At 37.0% G+C, this 21,899-nt stretch overlaps 1 protein-coding gene across 1 annotated transcript; it reads left to right on the plus strand.

The window, feature by feature from the left end:
* The first annotated feature begins 995 nt into the window (after positions 1-995).
* Positions 996-3,595, plus strand: RNF222 (ring finger protein 222). The gene is made up of 2 exons (XM_044085011.1): positions 996-1,304; positions 2,374-3,595. Exon 2 carries the CDS (start codon positions 2,384-2,386, stop codon positions 3,020-3,022), a length of 639 nt encoding a protein of 212 aa, XP_043940946.1. The 5' UTR covers positions 996-1,304; positions 2,374-2,383; the 3' UTR covers positions 3,023-3,595.
* The last annotated feature ends 18,304 nt before the right edge of the window (positions 3,596-21,899 follow it).

Consider the following 21,899-nt stretch of genomic DNA (forward strand, 5'->3'; position numbering starts at 1 on the left):
TCATTCATTAATTTCTGGATACCTGTTTTATCCTATGCAGGGTTGGGGTGGAGGGGAGTCTATCCTATCTAACCGTAAGTGTAAGGCATGGACTCAGTTCTGATTAGAATACCAGTCCATCCCAGAGCACATACATGCACACACACGCAGACACACATGCACCTGTGCTTACACACATGTGCATAGGCACCATTGCTCTCTCTCTCTCTTACACACACACGCGCAGACACACACACACACACACACACACACACACACACACACACACACACACACACACACACACACAATATATAAGGGCAATAATCACAAGTTCATCTTTCTACATGGCTTTGGATATTGCAAGAAAGAGGAGACCCTGGCAAAAACTAGCATGATCATGTTGGACATGCAGACCCTGCATAGAAAGCCCCCCACACAAGAAACAAACTTGAGAATGAAGCACTGTGAGGCTGCAACACTAACTACATCCCACTGTGCCACTCACTGGCCTAGATGTTAATCTAGCATGTTTTTTTCATACTTAATTCAGTACTAGTCATGCACTTTTTACAGTGTTGTGTATGTTTTCTACATCGGCATTTCATTTTCTTAAGGACTATACTAGCTCACAGAGCCACGATAATAGGTACTTTGTGATACAAAATATATCGCAAATGATGGCAAAAGTAATTCCAGTATGATATCATGATTCATATCGCTGCTGTTCCAAAACTAAACAAATCAGCTTTATAATAGACCATAGACATTTGTACTGTTAAAGAAACTCAACACATTAGCACGGCAAGAGAGACTTCAGGCACCAACTTCACAGAGAACATTTTTGTTATGTTTAGGAGTAATGAAAATGCATGAGTAGCCTAAGGGACTTTTAAATGGAATGTGTTGTCTCACAGTGCTTGGCTACAGACCAAGCAGGATGGAGAGTCTCCCTGCCAGCTTTAGAATACTTGTTGTTCACTTCAAATGGCAAGTTAAAATGTAATGAATCATTGAGCCCTCTGTTTAGCTGTCTCTGCTTATTGATTCAGGAAGTCACCTGCTGCAGTAATTCACCACGTACCTTTGTCACTGGAGAAAGTGCCGCCCTTGTGCACACACACATTAAAATAGATCTGCAGCATTTATCCCTTACTTAGACAACTCAGGCTTCCTTCGGTGAGACAGCTGAAACAGCTGTGCACTGATTCACTGACCTGGAGAGTGTGCAGTGGGCTCTCTTTTAGGAACAGCTGCAACTAAAATCTTTCTACTTTGTTTATTGCCTTCCTGAACAAACTTCAAATATCTTGGAGGAAACACAGGTAAAAGCAAAATGTGCTATATTTTGGATTTAAAGTTGTTAGATGTAAGACTAAATGTTAAACTGTAGAGGACAAGCTACTAACCTGGTACTAAGGGAAACTAGAAGACCATTTCTAAAGTGAAGAAAACATCTTTCACTAAGCAGCAGTTTATGGCCATTGACTTTTCTTTGTGTGTGTGTGTGTGTGTGTGTGTGTGTGTGTGTGTGTGTGTGTGTGTGTGTGTGTGTGTGTGTGTCTGTGTGTGTCTGTGTGTGTGTGTGTGTGTGTGTGTGTGTGTGTGTGTGTGTGTGTGTGTGTGTGTGTGTAAATATATGTGCGTGCACATTGTGTATATATGTAAGAAATGTTTTGTTCTTATTTCTTCTCTATGAATATAACTGGGTCAGTGAATAACAGACTTTCCTTTGATGCCAGGGAAATAAGAAGCTTGTGACATCTATCCTCAGTACCTTTCAACTGTACAGAGTTTCACAGAATGTCAAGATTTTTGGCTCATATTTTTGGCCTGTTCCTCACAAAATCTGTGGTTTTCTGGCAAGTCATTGGGATGATCTGAGGATTGAAGTCACTAAATAATGACATACATTTGATATTCAGACTTCACATCCTTCAGAAAATGTATAAGAGCAATATTTAAAATATGTCCCTATTTTTGGCCCTTTGTCCCCCCCCATTTTGTCAGGCTTTGTCCAGCTTTCTTGCAATAAGAGGTTGAGATGTATACTAGGTGCTTGGATTTCTGTTAGAATGTTTATTGCAGTCAAGCATTGGTAGAGGCTGGCTACTACCTCTCAGATGAGTTGTTAAACTGAAAACACCATTCTTTCTGCATTGGTGGTATTTTAAGCTGACGTTAAAGATGTCATGGCAGCTATGGAGAAATTATATGAATTTCTGTCTGCATCCTGATTAAATTTCTTATGTATGTATAAATACCACCTCTAGGCCTAATAGGACTAATCTGGTAAAGAAAAGTGAAATAAAATTGAATTTCTACAAAGAATATTACTACTGTTAATTTTGATTCTTTTCATATTATTTATTAACTTTTTTTATGTTTGCACAGTATTTTGAAGATGTCTGATAACAAAACTAGTACTGAAGTCTCAGCGGATGAATGTCCAGTGTGTTATGAAAGCTTCAGTGATTCAGCTGTATTAGAGAGGACTTTAAGCTGTGGCCACATTTTCTGCCATGAGTGCCTGGTGAAGACTTTAATAAGTTCTGTTCAAGAAGGACACATTAGTAAGAGGATTATTTGCCCAGTTTGCAGGTATGTAACCTTCCTCAGCAAGAAGAGTCCACTCTGGGTCCCTAAGCCTGAAGAGAAGAAACAAATCTTAGAAGTACCTCTGTCACCCACATCCTTGGTGTTAACAACATTGCCCATGACTGATAGTTCTTTGGGCACAGAAAACTCTGTGACTGTGAATATCCCAGAAACATCAACGAGAAATGGATTTTTGTACTTTTTCAACCCACAGTCAATGTGCAATGTGAACTCTACAAATCTGACTTCCAGTCCTGCAGTGGGCTCACAGATTTTCGTGATCAGTGGCCACGGGAGACCAATGAACAACCAGGACCAAATCACTAGCAGACATAACAGAGGACCTCTGCTGTGTAAGCCACGCTGGATGATCCTTATTCTTGTCATTATCATATTTGTGGCAGTAACAGCAGCAGTACTTCCATGGGTAATTCTAATCAACTAGCGCTTTATTCTTTGTGGATTCTTTACAGTGTTCCTGTACTTGGAGGCACCAGTGTGCAGGGTTCTAGGCCCATTCACCTCACAACAGTACCTCTGTGGTGTTGTTTCCAAAAAAAGATACAGTTTACTACTCTCAAATAATTTGCAATCATTTTGTGTCATAGAAGGAAATGTACACTGGTATAGGTTTACCCTATTTATTCCTCTGCAATGAAGATATTGGCTGACATTATTCTAACCTACATGATTCTAATTTAACATGTTAAATGTGTTTTCATAACAGCAGGATATATCCAGCATGCTTTACACCTTTATTAGGTTATAGCTGCCATCTGTCTTAAGTATGTTTACATTTTATTTGTATTCAGCATCTTGCCATGACACATGCCTTAACTTAACTTTCAAATTGTGATGTTGCAAAGAACAAAATGGTATCAGTAATTTCTAGATTTTTAGGCAAAAATTATTGTAATTAAAGTAAAATATGTCAAAGTAAAATAGATACCCCTTGTGTAAGCAATATGTTGGCTTAAAATGTACTGTAGTACAACTAAAAATAAACTAAATATTTTGACAAAATTCTACTACATTTTAGTTTCTCTGATGAGGGTGTACAACTTTAAAAGCATGCTACTTGAAAAGCGAACTAAATAAACGTTGTATTTATTTATTTTAATTTTCAAGTTTTTCACATGTATCTTATATTATTGTAATTAGCTTTGTAAATATCTTCTCAAGTCATCTCTGCAACCCTCAAGATGTCAGCTATGAAGCAACATAATAAGTGGATACTGGTTGGTAATTGTTAGCCATATAGTTATCAGTTCAATAAGTCACCAGCTAACATAACGTATGGAGATACTGGCTGGGTGGCTGGCTGGCAATGGTTAGTTATACATCTGGCAGTTCAGTAAGTTGCCAAGTAAAATAGAATATGATAATATTAGCTGGTTGACAATGCTTAGACATACACTTAGCAGTTCAGTAAGTTACCAGGTAACCCAAATAATTTCCAGAATGAATATCAGGAGGGCGCCTATGTTACCTGATGATAAGTGAGCAGGTAAGCCAAATCACTTGCAGAATGACTCTCAGGAGGGGACCTATATTACCTGATGGCAAGTTACCAGGTAACCCAAATCATTTCCAAAATGAATCTCAGGAGGGCACCTGTGTTACCTGATGAGACATCATCTACTTAACTTTATCTTTGCTCACTACAGAAAATTGATTACTTTAATAATGAATGGTGGAACACAGTAGCTGTCAAATGAAAAGATTATTTCAGTTCAGATGCTCATGTAAGCTGCATTTCCACAAAACATTTTCAAGTAGTTGGTACTAATTGTTGTTATCCAGTAGTACTGACATGAATGCGATCTTTATGGTGGGTACAGTACTGAAACATAGTTAACATGACTGAGTGTATACGGGGGAGGGGGTTAAAAGCTAAACAGTATCGTATGCAGACAACACAGGTTAACAAGAAAAATAAAATGTGCATTTTAGGAGTAATTTCCTTCTACAAAACCATCTAGGGCAGTAGCAATATAGTAAAATATCTCTTCTTTCAGTGCAATATATGTTGTGAATCCATAATTAATCATAGTGCAATACTCTTAGGTCCATAGTGCAATACTCTAATGTCCACAGTGCAATACTCAAATGTTTCTTTCTGTGCAAGGATCACTGTAATGTGTTAACCAGGTACCCGGGCAATACTAAAGTCTCATGCAAGTAACTGTTCACCGCGAAAAGTGTTAAAATGTGTTTCTAATTATGTGCAATATTGTCTACCTGCATGTCCACGGTGTAATGGATAGGTGTTATATGTGTAAATGTATGTGAAAATAGTCTATATGTTGCCTGCACATTGAGTCCGGAGACACAGAATCTTGTTCAGTTTTTGCACTTGTGTGATTTCTGAATGGCAATAAATTTTACTTGGACTTCTGACTTTGACTTTGACCATAACAGATAAAATGCCTTGAAATACCTACAAGCATGTTACCTCTGAATGCTGGTCATTTATATCAGTACAGAAAGGGCAAAAACAGATTCCCTAGCAGTGATAAGAGGGTAAATCATATTATGTAGATAAAGTCCCACTTCTACTTGGAAATCATTACTATTATCAAGAACAAATAGAACTGCAAAAAAAATGTTTATTTCATCAAAGGAAAGACGTCTGCTCACAGATTATTGTATAGCATTTCTTAAACATACCAAACAGTTGGTTAATTGAAATAGCTTTAGGTTTTGCAGATGGTCAGCACTAGCCTCTTACTGTTAGTTTCATAGCTTCTCATTTTTCTGGATTAATTGCTGGGAAGTAGCTTCAGGTTTGCAGATGGTCAGCAATTTCCTCTTAGTATTAGTATTATAATATCTCTTTTTTTTTCTGGTCTGCTAATCAGATGAGCAACATTAAGCCTTGACATATCTTTAGCCATTATTAATACAACAGTGAAATCAAGAAAAGTCACTTGGTTAATAGGCTGCGATGTCAAAAGTCTAAAAGTAAAGTTTCTAATGTAGCACTGAGAACTGAGTGAGGTCACATGCTGCAGCTGATGTAATGATAAGAACTGGTATGTCCATTTCTGAGTAAAGCACTGCTTTTGATATTAAACATGAAGTTACCTGAACATTTTATGAGCAATCAATATAAAAAAAAAATAATTCAACAACAAACACTGTTTTTTAGGTGCTTGTTATGAAGTATTAAGCAGCAGAGCAAATGAAAGTGGGTCTGAAATGATTGCATCTTTTATTCATTATAAAATATTTCAGACGTTACATTTTACGCAAAAGCTATACATTTTAGATATGATTTAATTTTCTTGAGAAAAGGCATCACATTTTACATAAAAGTAGACGTCTAGGACAGTATGGTTGGTAAGACTAGGACTCAGAGACACACACACACACACACACACACACACACACACACACACACACACACGCGCGCGTAACCTACTAGTGGATAAAAGCTTCAGTTATCGAGGTTCAACTCACCAACACTCAAAGATCCTCCACAGGAAATCACTGTCAGTGGTTTGTCCTGGAAGTGGTGCCCTTTTTTCAGGGAAATTCACCCTTCTTCAAGTTGGTGCAACCGTCGAGTTGGTATATATAGTTTGGGAGGGCCCCTTCAAATAACATTTAAAAAAGTGTGTTTTGGGAGTTTTTTTTTTTTCAGCAAATGCAGTTTTGGGATTCCAGTCCTCAGTGCATTCAGTTTTGTCCATTCATAGTTGCAGCACCACATTCCCCCCCCCACACACACACACACACACACACACATGTTGATCTATCAAACAGTAGTGAACATTTAGATACAAATGCAAAAATCTGAGCTCAGACTAACACAAAAGGAGATGTATCTGGTATTAGTGGTGGACATGGTGGTAGGCCAGCCACGTTCTCACGTGGGGCATGCCTTCTCATTCTCACTCTTACCTCTGAGATCAACATTACTTGGAGAAAAAGGCCAATTGTTGTTTTTTTTTGCACAAATTAAACATTTGCATTTCTCCTTCCTGTGATAAACTCTGAGAAAAGCATTATGTTTGGAACATAAATGATTGAATTTGTCAGCCACAACTCCTGATACATAAACTAAATGTAAAAAAAAATTTTGTGACTGAACTGCTGCGTTTAAACTTGTGTGGTGTATGTCTGCTGAGCAGCCTGTGTGTTCCCACTTAAAATCAGCTTTCTCACTTAAGGTTATAAAGAATTCTAAATCAACAGATCAGTGGCATTAAGAATTGAAGTACAAAATGGACCACATATACCACAGAATACCACACTCTCTTAAAACTTTTTGAAAGAGTTATAATACTATAGCATATTTTGTAAAAAAGATAAGCAAAGAAGTGAGTCAGGAAATGTGTTTCTTTTTAGTTGTAAGTGCATGACTTAGAGAAAGCAGTTTAGCTGTGACAGTGCTCAGTTTTAGGTTCCATTTCCTCTCTTTTAATGAATGGATAGAAAGCATATTCTAAAGACAATATGATAAGGTATCACGTGACTCACTGGCCTAGGCGCACTGTCATGGTAATTACATTATAATCTAGCACCTTTCATACTAAAGCACCCAGATTTGCGCCAGCATGGAGTTCATAAGGGTATTGGGCAGTCTATTTTAGGTATCATGAGTAAGGCAATGTCTTCTCAAATCCACACACATGTAAATCCAACATGGATGTATTTTTCTTTCTCTTTACTTAATTATATAGCTGTGTTTATTCTCCTCCTTGTCACACAGTATGTTTACTGTGGAATTATGAGGATAAAAGCTCACTCATGAGGTTAAGTGTGAATAAAATAGTTTGCAGCGTAGCTCCAAAGTGATAATAAATTCAACATTTTAACTCATATTTTAGCACAGACAGTAGAAGTCCCAGCATAGTGTTTCAGTGACACAATAAATCTACTACTGACAGCATTGGTTTAACAAAATATGCTGACAACATATTTTATTTCTGCAAACTGCTTGGTTTTTCATCCCAGTAACAAATTGCTGATTCAGGTTTTCAGCAAACAAACCTTAACAAACAACAATTAAAATAATAAGTGAATAAAATTACTTTTCTTAAAGCATTCAAATACAAATTCCTGGCTTTTCTGTAGACTGCAAGGATTAGAAATGCATCTTGTTTATTTTTGTTGCACATACTCTTGTGTTTCTGATTTTGTAAACTATAAACATGTTTCCCTCCTTTGTTGTAGAATTAGTACTGTACAGAACTGCAATTGGCATTCATATACTTTTTAACTGTAGTACAGAATAAAATCTGCTAAAGCAGATAATTTCAGTGTCAAGTACTTTAATTTGTTTTCCTTAGCAAGATTTTTTTAATATTAGGGCCACTACAGCTGTTGTGTCCTATGGCGTTGAGTGTTCCAATTTAATTACGTAGTCCATTGAGCCTGCACTGTGTTTCCCTCCCCACACTGAGAGCACAGCTAGTTTTTAAAAAGTTAAAACAAATAACCACAGAATGGATAACAAGAAAATAAGCTGTGACTGCAAAATAACTAATGTAGGTGTCTTCAATGGTCATTGCACACCATTAGAACCCAAACTAAGTGAGCACTCATGGAGTGCTCAATTAGTACTGTAAATGGTGAGCACTCCAACAGGCACGACAGCTTCTTATTTCTCCACACCCCATATGAATTTCCCACCATAAATTTTTAACAGTACTATCCTCAAACTATCTTTCTGAGACCAAGCATGTTATATCTGCAGTTAACTTTACAGATCTCAACATCCAGATGTTGTTTGAGTAATTTAATGTTTGGCACATTATAATTCTGGATCTATCAGTGAAAGGTAACTTAGCCTTAATACCTTTCCCACTAACCATTTTCCCACATTCTCATGCTAACACCAGGGTCTACTATAATATGTTTAGTTGGTTTATAAATTCCTATTAAGTAGGACTGCCCCCTCCCAGCTAATGTCTGATACTGTCTAGCCAAAACTTACAAAAACCCCAGGAGCCATTTTGGAATCGCCACTACAGTTGATGTGTCCTGCGGCGTTGAGTGTCCCAGTTGTAAGTGTTTTATATATAAACGCTTGCTTTTACATATAGCATTGATATTTTACTGTTATTACTTGTAAAACTTAGTAAAATGAAACCACGCAGTGAATGGAATGGACAGTTGAACATTGCTAATGTCTGAGATTAAATACTGATTATTTGTTAATGTCGTGCTATACATTTGATAATTACCATTCAGCTGCATTTTATATATATTTTTTTTATTAATTGAAGAGAATACTGGACAGGTAACTTGCCGTATATGGTTTGTCCTAGATAACACAACTAGGAAAGGGAGCTATTTGTAACAGCAGCAGCAATATTAGGGTATGTGAATTGTAGGAAGGCAAATTCTTGATGTGTTAATGCTTATACTATATTGGCTTTAGCTCATAGATGCTGGGTAGAATACCTACTAGAACTAAATTATTTACTTTGTAGACTACACTGCTTGAAATGATTTGAGTTTAACTGTGTTATTTTAGTAAAAGTTAAGTTTTTTTTCCCTTTTTTTCTCCCTGCACTTGATCCGTTCTTCTCTAATAGTTTCTCTCTTACTTTTCCAGTAACTACATAGTCCATTGTACCCGCACTGTTTCCCTCCCCACACTGAGACCATGGCTAGTTTTTAAAAAGTTAAAAGAAATAACCACAGAATAGATAACAAGAAAAGAAGCTGCGACCTCAAATTAACTAATGTAGGTGTCTTCACTGACCGTTGCACACCATTAGAACTTAAACTAAGTTATTTCTTAGCCATCACTCATACACTTCTCATTTAGTACTGTAAATGGTGAGCACTCCACCAAGGATGACAGCTACTTATTTCTCCACACCCCATATGAACTCTCCACATAAATTTTTAACAGTATTATCCCCAAGCTATCTTTCTGAGAGTAAGCAAGCTATATCTGCAGTTTACTTTATAGCTAGCAACATCCAGGCATTGTTTGAGTAATTTAATGTTTGGCACATTATAATTTTGGAGCTATCAGTGAGAGGCAACTTACACTTAATAACATTCCCACTGACTGTTTTCCACATCCTCACACTAACACCAGGGTCTACCCACTCTGTTCACCCTTGCTGCACTCAGGCTCACTCTGCTCCCCTACCCCCATTTCCCACCCATGTTCACTATACCTACATTTATTTTACACTAGTCACTCCCACACCCTCCATTATCCAATCATACAAGTAAGTTCATCTCCATTAAATCACCATTAATTATCTAATCCTACCTGTTCTCTAATTACACACTATATTCACTTGGCCAGTTAAGTATTAACTACTGAACTAAATAAATCCCCATAACTAGCACACATAGCCAAAAAAACATCAGTAATATTCTTCTCTCTCTCCTGCTTCTATACTCTAACACACCTCTAGAGTTACACTTCTATTTGTTATTCCTACTATAGAAATGTTACCCTTATACAATACTTGTCTTAATCCTATCAATAGCTGCACTTCTAACCTCATATCATGTCCACCTAAATGGTTTAACACCCTCCTATACTACCCCATTTCCCTATCCACCACAAATAAAGCACATAAGTATTGTAATATCACCCTCAATTTATAGCACTGCATACATCAATCAAGCTACCTATAGGCTACTCACACAACATTATTCACACCACATCTCCCTGAAATATGATAAGTCCATAGTTAAATTACTCAAAATCATAATTAACATAGCATCACAAATAACTCTTAGTGGAGAGATCCATCCCAATCCTGGTCCCAAAACGAACTTAGCCCAACTATATCTCCAATCCACCAACAAGTCCCAAAGTTTACTAAACCTCCCTCAGAAAGTATCTGATTTCATATTAATAAATATAAATATCAGAAGAATTGGCAACAAAATCCAAGAGCCCCACGTCACTCTGTCTCTCTCTACTCACCAGACATTGTTATGATCACTGAAACCTGTTTAAAATCAGACATTAGCAACAATGGAATCCTACTTCCTGGATATAATATTCATAAGATGGACAGAAAGGGCAAAAGAGGAGGTGGAATAGTCATTCTGTTTAAAAACAATCTTATTCTAGAAACCATAGAACAAAATACCCCTGATTTTGATAATGCAGAAGTGATTTTTACTAAACTGAAGATCAAGACAAAGAAACATTTAAATATAGTAGGTACCCACATACCTCCTGGAAATAATCTTTCTACTTTAGAACACATCCTGCACTTGTCTTCAAAATCTTTCCCTCAAGAAACAATTATCATGGGGGACTTCAGCATAGATTGGTTTACCTATAACTCACAAATCCCTACTAATCACATTAACTTTCACGGCTTCACCCAAGTCATTCAAAACTCCACTAGAATTGAGAAATCATCAAATAGGCACCCCATCCTTGATTGAATACTAACAAACGGACCTGCTCTCTCCTTTCATTCTGGCTGTCTCCCAGATAGCCCCAGTGATCATCTTCCGATGCATCTACTCAGGCACTGAATAAACCCATCAGAACACACCACTTACCATCTAATCAGGAATAAAAGAAACTTCAACCCACAAGGCTTCATATCCACCCCCAAACTCTGCAACTGGATACCACTTAAACATCTCCCCTACACGCTGCCGTAGAATATTTCAGCTCCAGCTTCCTGAATGTGCTGAATATACTATCCTCCTAAAACAATTAGAATAAAATCAAACTTTGCCCCGTGGCTAAGCAAAGAAACTAGATCACTACTACAAATCAGAGATAAGACTTGGGATCTATAGCACAAAAGCAAATCTCAAGCATCTCAACAGGCATACCAGGAACTTAGAAATAAGGCCAAAAAAACAAATCAAACAAGACAAAATAAATAATTACTATAACATACAAATTAAACACCAAAAAAATCCGTAAAAGCTTTGGTCAGCTATAAATAAACTCCTACAGCCTGGAAACTCTAGCACACCCTCCCTGTTTACCACTTACAACACAGATAATATAGCTACACAATTCAATAGATATCTCACTGAAACAATTTTAGCCCTCCGAAACAATAACAGCACCAACCCTCCACCAGTTCTTCCTACAGTAAGTAAAAACAGCAATACTTTTCCTTCCAACCTGTGCCAACAGACACACTAAAAAAACTGCTTAAAATCTTTAGCAAACAACCCTATCAGCTGATAACTTACCAGCTGATTATCTTAAAATTGCTGCCAAATCTATCTCCTACCCAGTATCTAGCCTTATAAATAGATTCATCTCCAAACACCAAGTTTCATCAATCTGGAAAATCTCACTCATTATCCCACTACATAAAGGGGGCAACTCAACAGAACTGTCCAATTATAGGCCAATAACTATCCTGTCACCTTTGTCCAAATTTCTTGAAAGATGCATTCATTCACAAATTAAGGTCTATCTACTAACATTGTTCTATCCATAACCCAACTTATATTTCATCCCTACCACAGTCCCACTACTGCTTCAATGAGCTTTACTAACACCGTTAATCAGCACATAAATTATGGTAAATTAGTGTCCTCTATCTTTCTTGATCTAGCTAAAGCTTTTGATACTGTCTCTCATAATAAACGTATACTAAACTTATAAATGTACTCTCTGAACTAAAATTTAGTCATTCTGCAGTTACATGTTTCCTCGACTTTCTAACTGGGTGCCAGCAAGCAGTAAAATGGCAAGAAAACCTACTGCCCGACACAATGGGAGGCCCACAAGGATCTATCCTTTGTCCTCTTCTTTTCACATTATTTGCAACAGTCTTCACACTGCTACCCTACATGCCTCCCCTTGTCCAGTACACAGATGATTCCACACTGATAAGTGCTGCTCCATTGTTACAATAATACAACAGTCTTGATCTGCAGTGGAATCATGGCTAATTGATTCCCAGCTTATTCTGAAACTTAACAAAACCAAACTCATGCTTTTCCAAGCCAAACAACCTGCAGATTCTACCCCCCCATCATTCAATATCCGATCCACAAATAATCCCACCATTTTTCCCATATCCTAAACTAAGCTTCTGGATGATGTTATTGAAAACAGCATGAAATCTGACATTCATATAGCCCAGACAATAAAGAAAGTACATAAAAAATATGGTACCCTATATAGAAATAAGCAGTATCTAACTAATAACACAAAAGCCACAATTTGCAATAACCCACCTTGTCTCTACACTCCTCTACTCCTCATCAATTATCACCAACCTAACAAAATCAGAATTAGTAAAGCTAGACACCTGCTGTAATAAAATTGCTAAGTTTGCCACAGACTCTACCTTTAGATCTCACCACTACTTAGCACTAAAACAACTCACCTGGTTAGAACTACCTCATTTCTTAGCGTATAACTAGCTAACCATGGCCCACAGAATTCTAAACCAACAAGATAAAACTTTTGCCCTGCAAAACCTACTACATTGCTGCTCTAGTAATCATGTCCTACGCTCTAGTAATAATCTTTACTAAACATAACTGAAGCCGACAATGCCTCAGGAGATTCTCTTTACTCGAATTGTAGAGCCAAAATTTGGAACTCATTGCCAACAAATATATCGACTGTTAACTTCTCACACTTTAAAAAAATTGTCAAATCTCACTTATCTAACACAAGATTATGCTGCTGCACTAGCCCGGGATATGTTTTTCTGATTTTCCCTTGTACACTCCCTCTCCATCATCTTACCTTACTTATCTTGTTTTCCACTATATCCCAGGCTTACCATACTACTTTCCCACATATTTTTTCCTTTCAATATTTTCCAGTACTTTCCAAGATACTCAGAATTTTCTTCCACTCGAGGTCAACATTGTCTAGGGATCCAGTGACCCTTAACTCTTGCCTCTTCTTATTCTATTATCACTTCTGGTACGCAGTAACATTTACCCATTGTAATTGCTTGATCAAAAGTTTGTAAATATGAACTAATAGACTGCAACTGTGTATTTTACCCCCTGATAGTATTGGTTCTCTATCTAAACCTAGTGACAGCTGGAAATTGTGACAATTTTGCAGGATAATAACCCTAGATATACTAGATAGCAATTGGATACACTAGGTACTGAAGTTTTATTGAATGATAACTGTAGTATAAACACTTTTTCTAGGACATTGTATCTATGTAAACACACTGTGTTGCAAGTGTGTCCTCTCCCAGGCCCCCTGCTGGAAAATGACTTATCTGCTTGTAATTAACTTTAAATACATTAAGTCCTCAAAGCAACTTTATCTATATAAATGGTTAAAGTGTTTATATATATATATATATATATATATATATATATATATATATATATATATATACTAACACTCTAGTTTTAATTCTAGATCTATGTACACTGTTGTTTTTGTTATATATACATGTGAAGACTTATGTAAGACCCTTTCCCAGTGAACAAATGTAAAATAAAATAAATAAATAAATAATATTAATGCATTGGTTAGGCATCTATATTATATGGCAGTGCCCTTGCATATTTCTGCTTTTGGATAATGCACACTTGCATTTGTGGCTACTGGAGAACCAAGCAAGGCAGACACAAAAACAAAAAGGAAATCAAATTCTGCTTTGGGTTGGACGTTATGAGAATTTTTGCATAACTGTGATTATATCGCTGCTGATCTAACACAAGAGTGTTGTTTCTAGTTATGGGATGAAAGCTCTTAAATCAGCCTTCATACAACTTTAGTTTAATCTACAGACCTGTTTATAATGCAGATTTAGTCTTTTTTTGACTATTTGTCATTTTACTTAATTCTGATTGACAACCAATATTCTAATGACTCTGAAGTCTATCCATTTTTTTCTATTTTCAGTCATTAACATTTGGAAATATCATGTTTGTGTTCAAAACACTTAAATTCAGTCTCTAGACATTCCTCCAATAACTATTTCTATTTTGTTGAATTCCTGAGGCATACCAATGCACGTGACACCGTTCAGATTTCTGATTTTCATACTTCATACCTGCCTTTTTCTCATCAAGTTAGCCTGCAAACCATTCCAAAACATATCTGTTCTTCATCATTTTACTCATCTTAAAAATAATAGGTTGTAAGCTACTGAATCAAAAGCATTGTTGAATTTGGAATCAAGTATCTTATACATACCAGCTGTTGATGCACTTTTAGCAAAGGCATGTTGGCTTTTATCATCAAATTATGGAAGTATGCAGACTGATTACAGAACACCTTTGATCTTGTTGAGTTGAAAACTTCTATAGGTTAATGGTGATGTCCAACGTTTAAAGCATGTATAAATCCTTTTATGGAGAAAACCATACAAAAACTACTGGCATAACACTGAATCTATCTGCTGTGATCAATCCACACCTGTAATCATTAATCTGTAACATACTACCCAGCACACTTTAACAATGCCAAAGACAGCTATTTAAGCTATACACACACATACACACACACATACACACACACACACACACACACACACACACACACATATATATATATATATATATATATATATATATATATATATATATTGCATTTCAGTCAATTTGTTGAGAGTCACATGTTGAAAGTGTTGCAGAAATGGTCAAAAGTACATGTTGTCAAGTGCAGGATATGTTGAAAGAAGTGTAATGAAATTTACTTGGCTAAAGTAAGTATGGATTTTGGTTGTCAATGCCAAAACATTTGATTATAAGGAACATTTCAGCATTATGGGTGGAAGTGGAAGTGACTATCAACAGCTAGTACGTATAGGATACTTTGTTCCAAGCCCCCATGCCCCCTCATTAATTCTTAATAACCATAACCCTAGACCTTACCTTAGAAAAATTATTTCTGTAATACTAACCCCATTCAGACAAATTAATATATATATATATATATATATATATATATATATATATATATATATATACTGAATTGCATGTTCATTGCAGTATGCTGGCATTTGCTTCTGAAAATCACTACACAGTGGAGAATGTGATTTTGCCATTCCCCACTGTTTTGTGATCTCAGAATTGGTATGTATAATTAGAAGGGGGTGGGGTGCAGTCTCACATAATTGGAGTGCAGAGGGGTTTGCCCCCTCCCAGAAAATGTTTGTTCTTATTTTTTTTTGATACTGTCGACCATTTGTGGTAGAGATAGTGTATGCCAATGTGGTAAGTCAGCGATTCACTGAAATTTAATCATATGTAGATATATGTATGTATATATATATATATATATATATAGAGAGAGAGAGAGAGTTGGCATGTACTTTGCTGAACATTTACTTTAAGAAAGTGCAGTGGGTACACATTAAGTTGAATGCATTGCCGCTGTCAAGAGATGTCAAATGTCAGATTGTCAACTGTGCTGGTTCCAGGAGGTGTGCATGTCTGCAGGTAAGTGCGGCTTTCAGAGACAGGGTAGGGGATGGTTTTAGTTGTGTGTGTGTGTTTTACTGTATTTGTGCGAGTGTTTAGCAGTGTTAGGGTTAGTGAAATCCACCTTACTCATGTGCTAACCATAACTCTTCCCTTGCCCCTAATCCCAGCCTGACACATTACCTTACCAAAACCTGTTTTCCATAAGAGTATCATTATTTAGACAAACTTGGTCTATCTGTGTTTCAAGGGATTGCATGTTTATGTTGGACAAACTGTGAAGCGCAAAATGGACATGAGAGCCTTTCTGAAAATATAGTTTACTATTAGTATCTTGTGGCCTATCCCTCAATTAGTATGCATGGCTGTACCCTCCCTATCCTTACTTCCTTGCTGAAATTCCAAGGTTCTGATCCTCCCTGGAGATGCACACCCTCAGTCTGGTACTTAGTGAAATGTAATACATTAATTATGTAGCTCAGGTGTTTAAACTTCTTCATTGTTAATGCTTTCTGACAGATAAAGGCATAACTGACATGTAATTCCAAACAAAAATGCAAACATAGGAAGGATAAAAATGTAATCTTATAATTTCAATGCCTTAGTTCGTTTATCCTTTCTGAAGTCTCAATTAGATCAAAATTTGAAACATTTTTCCAAACTCCGGAAAGACAGTTATGCAAAGGCTACTTTGAACATTTTGGGGAAATGTGTGCATATTTGCATTTACAATGCTGGTCTTTCAAATATTTTTTGAGTATATATATATATATATATATATATATATATATATATATATATATATATATTTGTTTCTTTCGGCTTTTCCCGGTTAGGGGTCGCCACAGTGGAACTCGGGTCCGCTAATGATTGGCAGTAGAGTTTTACAAGCTGCCTTGCCAGGCCTAACGCACAACCTTCAATGAAAGAACGCCCATTCACGCATGTCGCCACACAGAAGACGCTCTAACTGAGAATCGAACGGGCAACGTCTGTGAGGCGACAACGCTACCACAGCACCACCACCGCAGTCTATGAGGCAGTGTGAGAAAACTGTAAAACTGAGAGCCCCAGGAATGCAAGCCCAACCACTCACTGCTCCTGGAAATTTGTATTTTCCTTAGTACCACTGAGTAATGCTTCAAACACTGTATTGTATGCATGTATGAATGTATTACTTGATTTAATAGTAATTAAATACTCAGGGGACATTAACTATCTCTCTTCAGGAGTAATGTTAGTATAACAGGTTAAGTGACTTGCTAAATCATGTAGTATGTAAGTGAAAGCTGAACGTATCAAACTCAAGACTGGCAAATATAGAGCATAGTTTCTAAAGCAATTAATTCTATTCAGGATATGAAACTGTCTAAAGTTAGCAGCTGACATTTTTGGTTGTGGTGTGAGAAAGAAGCCTAAGTTACAAACAAGCAATGCATTGTTGCAGTGTCTACTTAAATTTTGCTATGCTGAGAGGGTTCCTTGAGTGTTTAACAATTTAACAATTTGCTTCGGCGTCCTACCTGTAAGTATGAAAAGTTCCATTGTTTATCTCTTCTCTCTAAAAATGTTTTCACAGATGTACTGTGTAATCTTTTATGATGGATTTAGAAAGTCATCTGCCTTTTGCTGTTACATCAGGTCATAAAAAGACTGTTGGAAATCTGGGGTCAAAATGTTAAAACTCACCAAGCATATCCTCTCTCAGCTGGTATCCAATACAAAGTATAATTTACAGTTGTGAAAAAAGTTGTGTGCAGATTAAAAGCAAGAGTGGCAGCCTGTGAATTATCTAGCCTCCAACTGTTGTGTGTTTTTCTATGTCTCTCAGTATGATAATATATATATATATATGTGTGTGTGTGTGTGTGTGTGTCTGTGTGTGTGTGTGTCTGTGTGTATAACTGCATATTTAACATCCAAACCAAAAGAAGAAGTATTGAATGTCTGATACTGCTGAATATTAAATTAACACTGTCCTCTCTCAATATTGCAGGCATTCTATCAGCTTGTTAGCATTATATGAAAAAGATGAAGTGATTTTGTGAGGAAATTTAGCCAGTGATCAACAACATCTTCCTCTCTTCCACACGACTCCCAGATGAATATGAATTAATATACGTCAAGTGTTGTGCAAGTGTTAGTTGATATGCTTTCAGTCAGCATTTGTCCAGTGAGGTAAGAAGAAGGCAAAGCCCGTTGCTAACTCATTTACTAGAATATCTTCTCTCAGTGGATGCCATAATGGTGTTTAATGAGGTAGGACAAAGTGCAACCTTTGATGGTGGCTATGCATCCTAGTGAGTTGGGATATGTTGAATTGTTTGTGTAGGAGTAGGCGCTAAGCTTCCTATGGAGCAGGAGGCCTGGTTGGAGAATTATCGGGGAGCATTAGTACATGCTGACTGATACATTTCTATTTTCTGACAACCTTAGTCTCTACATTCTCATTTTAAAATGCGCACGCTCCATTCGCCCTATATATATCATACCATCTTCTTTTCTCCCCACTATTGTTTATCATCTTTTGATTTACTTCCATTTATTATTGCTGCAGTTTGAGCCCAATACTATTTCTGCATGGATTTTGTATTTACTGCCATAATCCTTGAAAGGTTTATTTCAAAGCACTGAGTAATACTACTATGGTGTTATGGGATATTTAATCCAGCTAATGTGAATTAGGGTGGTGCAGTGATGCTACACCATTGGTTATGTTTTTCCTGGTTCACTTCTTGGCCAAGGTGCTTTCCATGTGGACTCTATTTGTCCTTTGTGTGTCCACATGGATGTTTGCTGAATATACAGGTTTCTTCCCACTTTCCAAAGAATAGATGAACTGGTGATCCTCCCTATGGCATGTAGCTATCCAAGCCTTGTGTGTGAGTGAGTGAGTGAGTGAGTGAGTGAGTGAGTGAGTGAGTGAGTGAGTGAGTGAGTGAGTGAGTGAGTGAGTGAGTGGGTGAGTGAGTGAGTGAGTGAGTGAGTGAGTGAGTGAGTGAGTGAGTGAGTGAGTGAGTGAGTGAGTGAGTGAATGAGTGATTGTGCATTTGTGAGTGTGTATGTGTGTTACTGTGCTTGTGAGTGTGTGTGTGTGTCTGCACATCCTACAATAGACTGGTTTCCAGTGTAGGATGTGAGTGAGTGAGTGAATGAGTGAGTGAGTGATTGTACATTTGTGAGTGTGTATGTGTGTGACTGTGCTTGTGAGTGACTGTGTGTGTGTGTGTGTGTGTGTGTGTGTGTGTGTGTGTGTGTGTGTGTGTGTGTGTGTGTGTGTGTGTGTGTGTGTGTGTGTCTGCACATCCTACAATAGACTGGTTTCCAGTGTAGGATTAATTTCTTGCCTTGCGCCCACTAATCATCTAGATGGGTTTGCTTCCCTGTGTATGTGACCTGGAGAAAATGGATGATTAGGAATGACTTCAATAAGCAAAAGAAAATAATAAATTTAAAAGGTTGCAGTAGGATGGTGAAAATTTGCTCCTCGATCAGGAAATAAATAACTGTTGCTAATAGGGATTATTATGTTTAGTTAGTGCATAACTATGGTTAGTCAGTGCATGTATGACTGTTCTGTATGACTGAAATAACTGTGCTGAAACAGAACAGCATTCACAATAGCAAGAACTATTTTAACATAATTTTCATTGTTGTTATTTTTCCATTTTAATGATATTTTAGTATTCTTAGATGCAATTGCTAATTCAGATGTTTTTACTGATTGAAATGTTATAGCCAAATAGCATAATGTGTGCCTTTCTTAGATACAGTGGATATAAAACATTTACACACCCCTATTAAAATGCCAGATTTTTGTGATATAAAAAAATTAAACCACAATAAATCATTTCAAAACTTTTCCCACCTTTAATGTGACCTATAACCTGAATTCAATTGAAAAACAAACAAATCTGCTAGGGGAAAAAATATAAAAAATAAAAAATGTATAATAAGCTGGCTGCATGCGTCTGCACACCCTTAAATGAATACTTTGTTGAAGCACCTTTTGATTTAATTACAGTATTCAGTCTTCTTGGGTACACACCTTCCATCAATTAAAGAGACTCTGATTAACCCCGAATAAAGTTCAGCTTTCCTAGTAGGATTTTCCTGACATGTACTCAGTTGCCTGCTACAGCAAACGCCATGGTTCTCAGAGAGCTTACAAAACATCAAAGGGATCTCATTTTTGAAAGTTATCAGTCAGGAGAAGGGTAAAAAAAAATTTCCACAGCATTGGATATACCATGGAAAACAGTGAAGACAATCATCAAAAAGTGGAGAAAATATGGGACAACAGTGACGTTGCAAAGAACCCGACATCCCTCCAAAATTGATGAAAAGACAAGACAAAAATTGGTCAGGGAGGCTGCCAAGAGACCTACACCAATACTGAATGAGCTGCAGGAATTTCTGGCAGGTAATGGTTGTGTACTACATGTGACAACAATCTCTCCATATTCTTCATATGTCTGGTATATGGGGTAAGGTTGCAAGACAAAAGCCTTTTCTTACACAGAAAAACATCTAAGCTCGGGTAAAATTTGTAAATCAATACATCAAATCTCTCAAAAGCATGTGGGAAAATGTTATGGTGTGATAAGACCAAGGTTTTTTTTTTTCTTTTTGACCACAATTCCAAAAGGTACGTTTGGCGCAAAAACAACACTTTGCATCACCAAAAGAACACCATCCCCATGGTGAAGCATGCTGGTGGCAGTATCATGCTTTGGGGTTGCTTTACTTCAGCTGGAACTGGGGCTTTAGTCAAGGTGGAGGGAATTATGAACAGTTCCAAATACCAGTCACTTTTTGTCCAAAACCTTCAGGCGTCTGCTAGAAAGCAGAAGATGAAGAGGAATTTCACCTTTCAACACGACATTGACCCCAAGCATACATCCAAATCAACAAAAGAATGGCTTCACCAGAAGAAAATTAAAGTTTTGAAATGGCCCAGCCACAGCCCAGACCAAAATCCACTAGAAAATCTGTAGGGTGACCTGAAGAGGGCTGTGCACAAGAGATGTCCTCACAATCTGACAGATTTGGAGCGCTTTTGCAAGGAAGAGTGGGCAAATATTGCCAAGTCAAAATGTACCCTGCTGATAGACTCCTACCCAAGAAGACTGAATGCTGTAATAAAATCAAAAGGTGCTTCAACAAAGTATTAGTTCAAGGGGCGCACACTAATGCAACCAGCTTATTGCATGTTTTTTTATTTTTTATATGTTTTACCCTAACAGATTTATTTGTTTTTCAATTGAATTGTACAGGTTACAGGTCACATTAAAGGTGGGAAAAGTTTTGAAATGATTTATTGTGTCTCATTTTTTTTATCACAAAAACCTGGCATTTTAAAAGGGGTGTGTAAACTTTTTATATCCACTGTATATGAATTTATTATATTATAGCGTTGTCGCCTCACAGTAAGACGCTGTCCGGTTCGATTCTCAGCTAGAGCATCTTCTGCATGGAGACATGCGTGAATGGGCGTACCTTCGTTGAAGGTTGTGCATCAGGGCTGGTAACTCGGCACGTAAAAATCAACTACCAATCATTAGCGGACAGGAGTTCCGCTGTGGCGACCCCTCAGCGGGAAAAGCCAAAAGACACAACAACAAAGCATGAATGTATTATAACAGTAGTACAAGGGTTAAGACTGGCATATTGGTGCAGAGACATGTTGCTTATTTGAAGAACAAGCATTTATTTATTTGTTTATTTATTTATTTATTTTTCTTTATTTACCAATTCCAGCTGGGGTTTCTCCTATTTTCAGTGGAGACCTGGGGAAAAAGCTCCACAGATAAGAACAAATACATTACATAACAGAAAAATTTAACATAATACAGACAATACAGGGAGTTATATAATATCACATTACATAGGATAATGCAGAGTCCCGTCTATGCACACTTAAGTGATTGAAACATGAGGTAGTTGATTACAGAGAGATTTAACATTTAAGACTAGCTAACTCAGCTAAT

This window comes from Protopterus annectens, chromosome 10.part0, assembly GCF_019279795.1.
Source record: "Protopterus annectens isolate FY-2018-M chromosome 10.part0, PAN1.0, whole genome shotgun sequence".
In the NCBI taxonomy this organism is placed as follows: Eukaryota; Metazoa; Chordata; order Ceratodontiformes; family Protopteridae; genus Protopterus; species Protopterus annectens.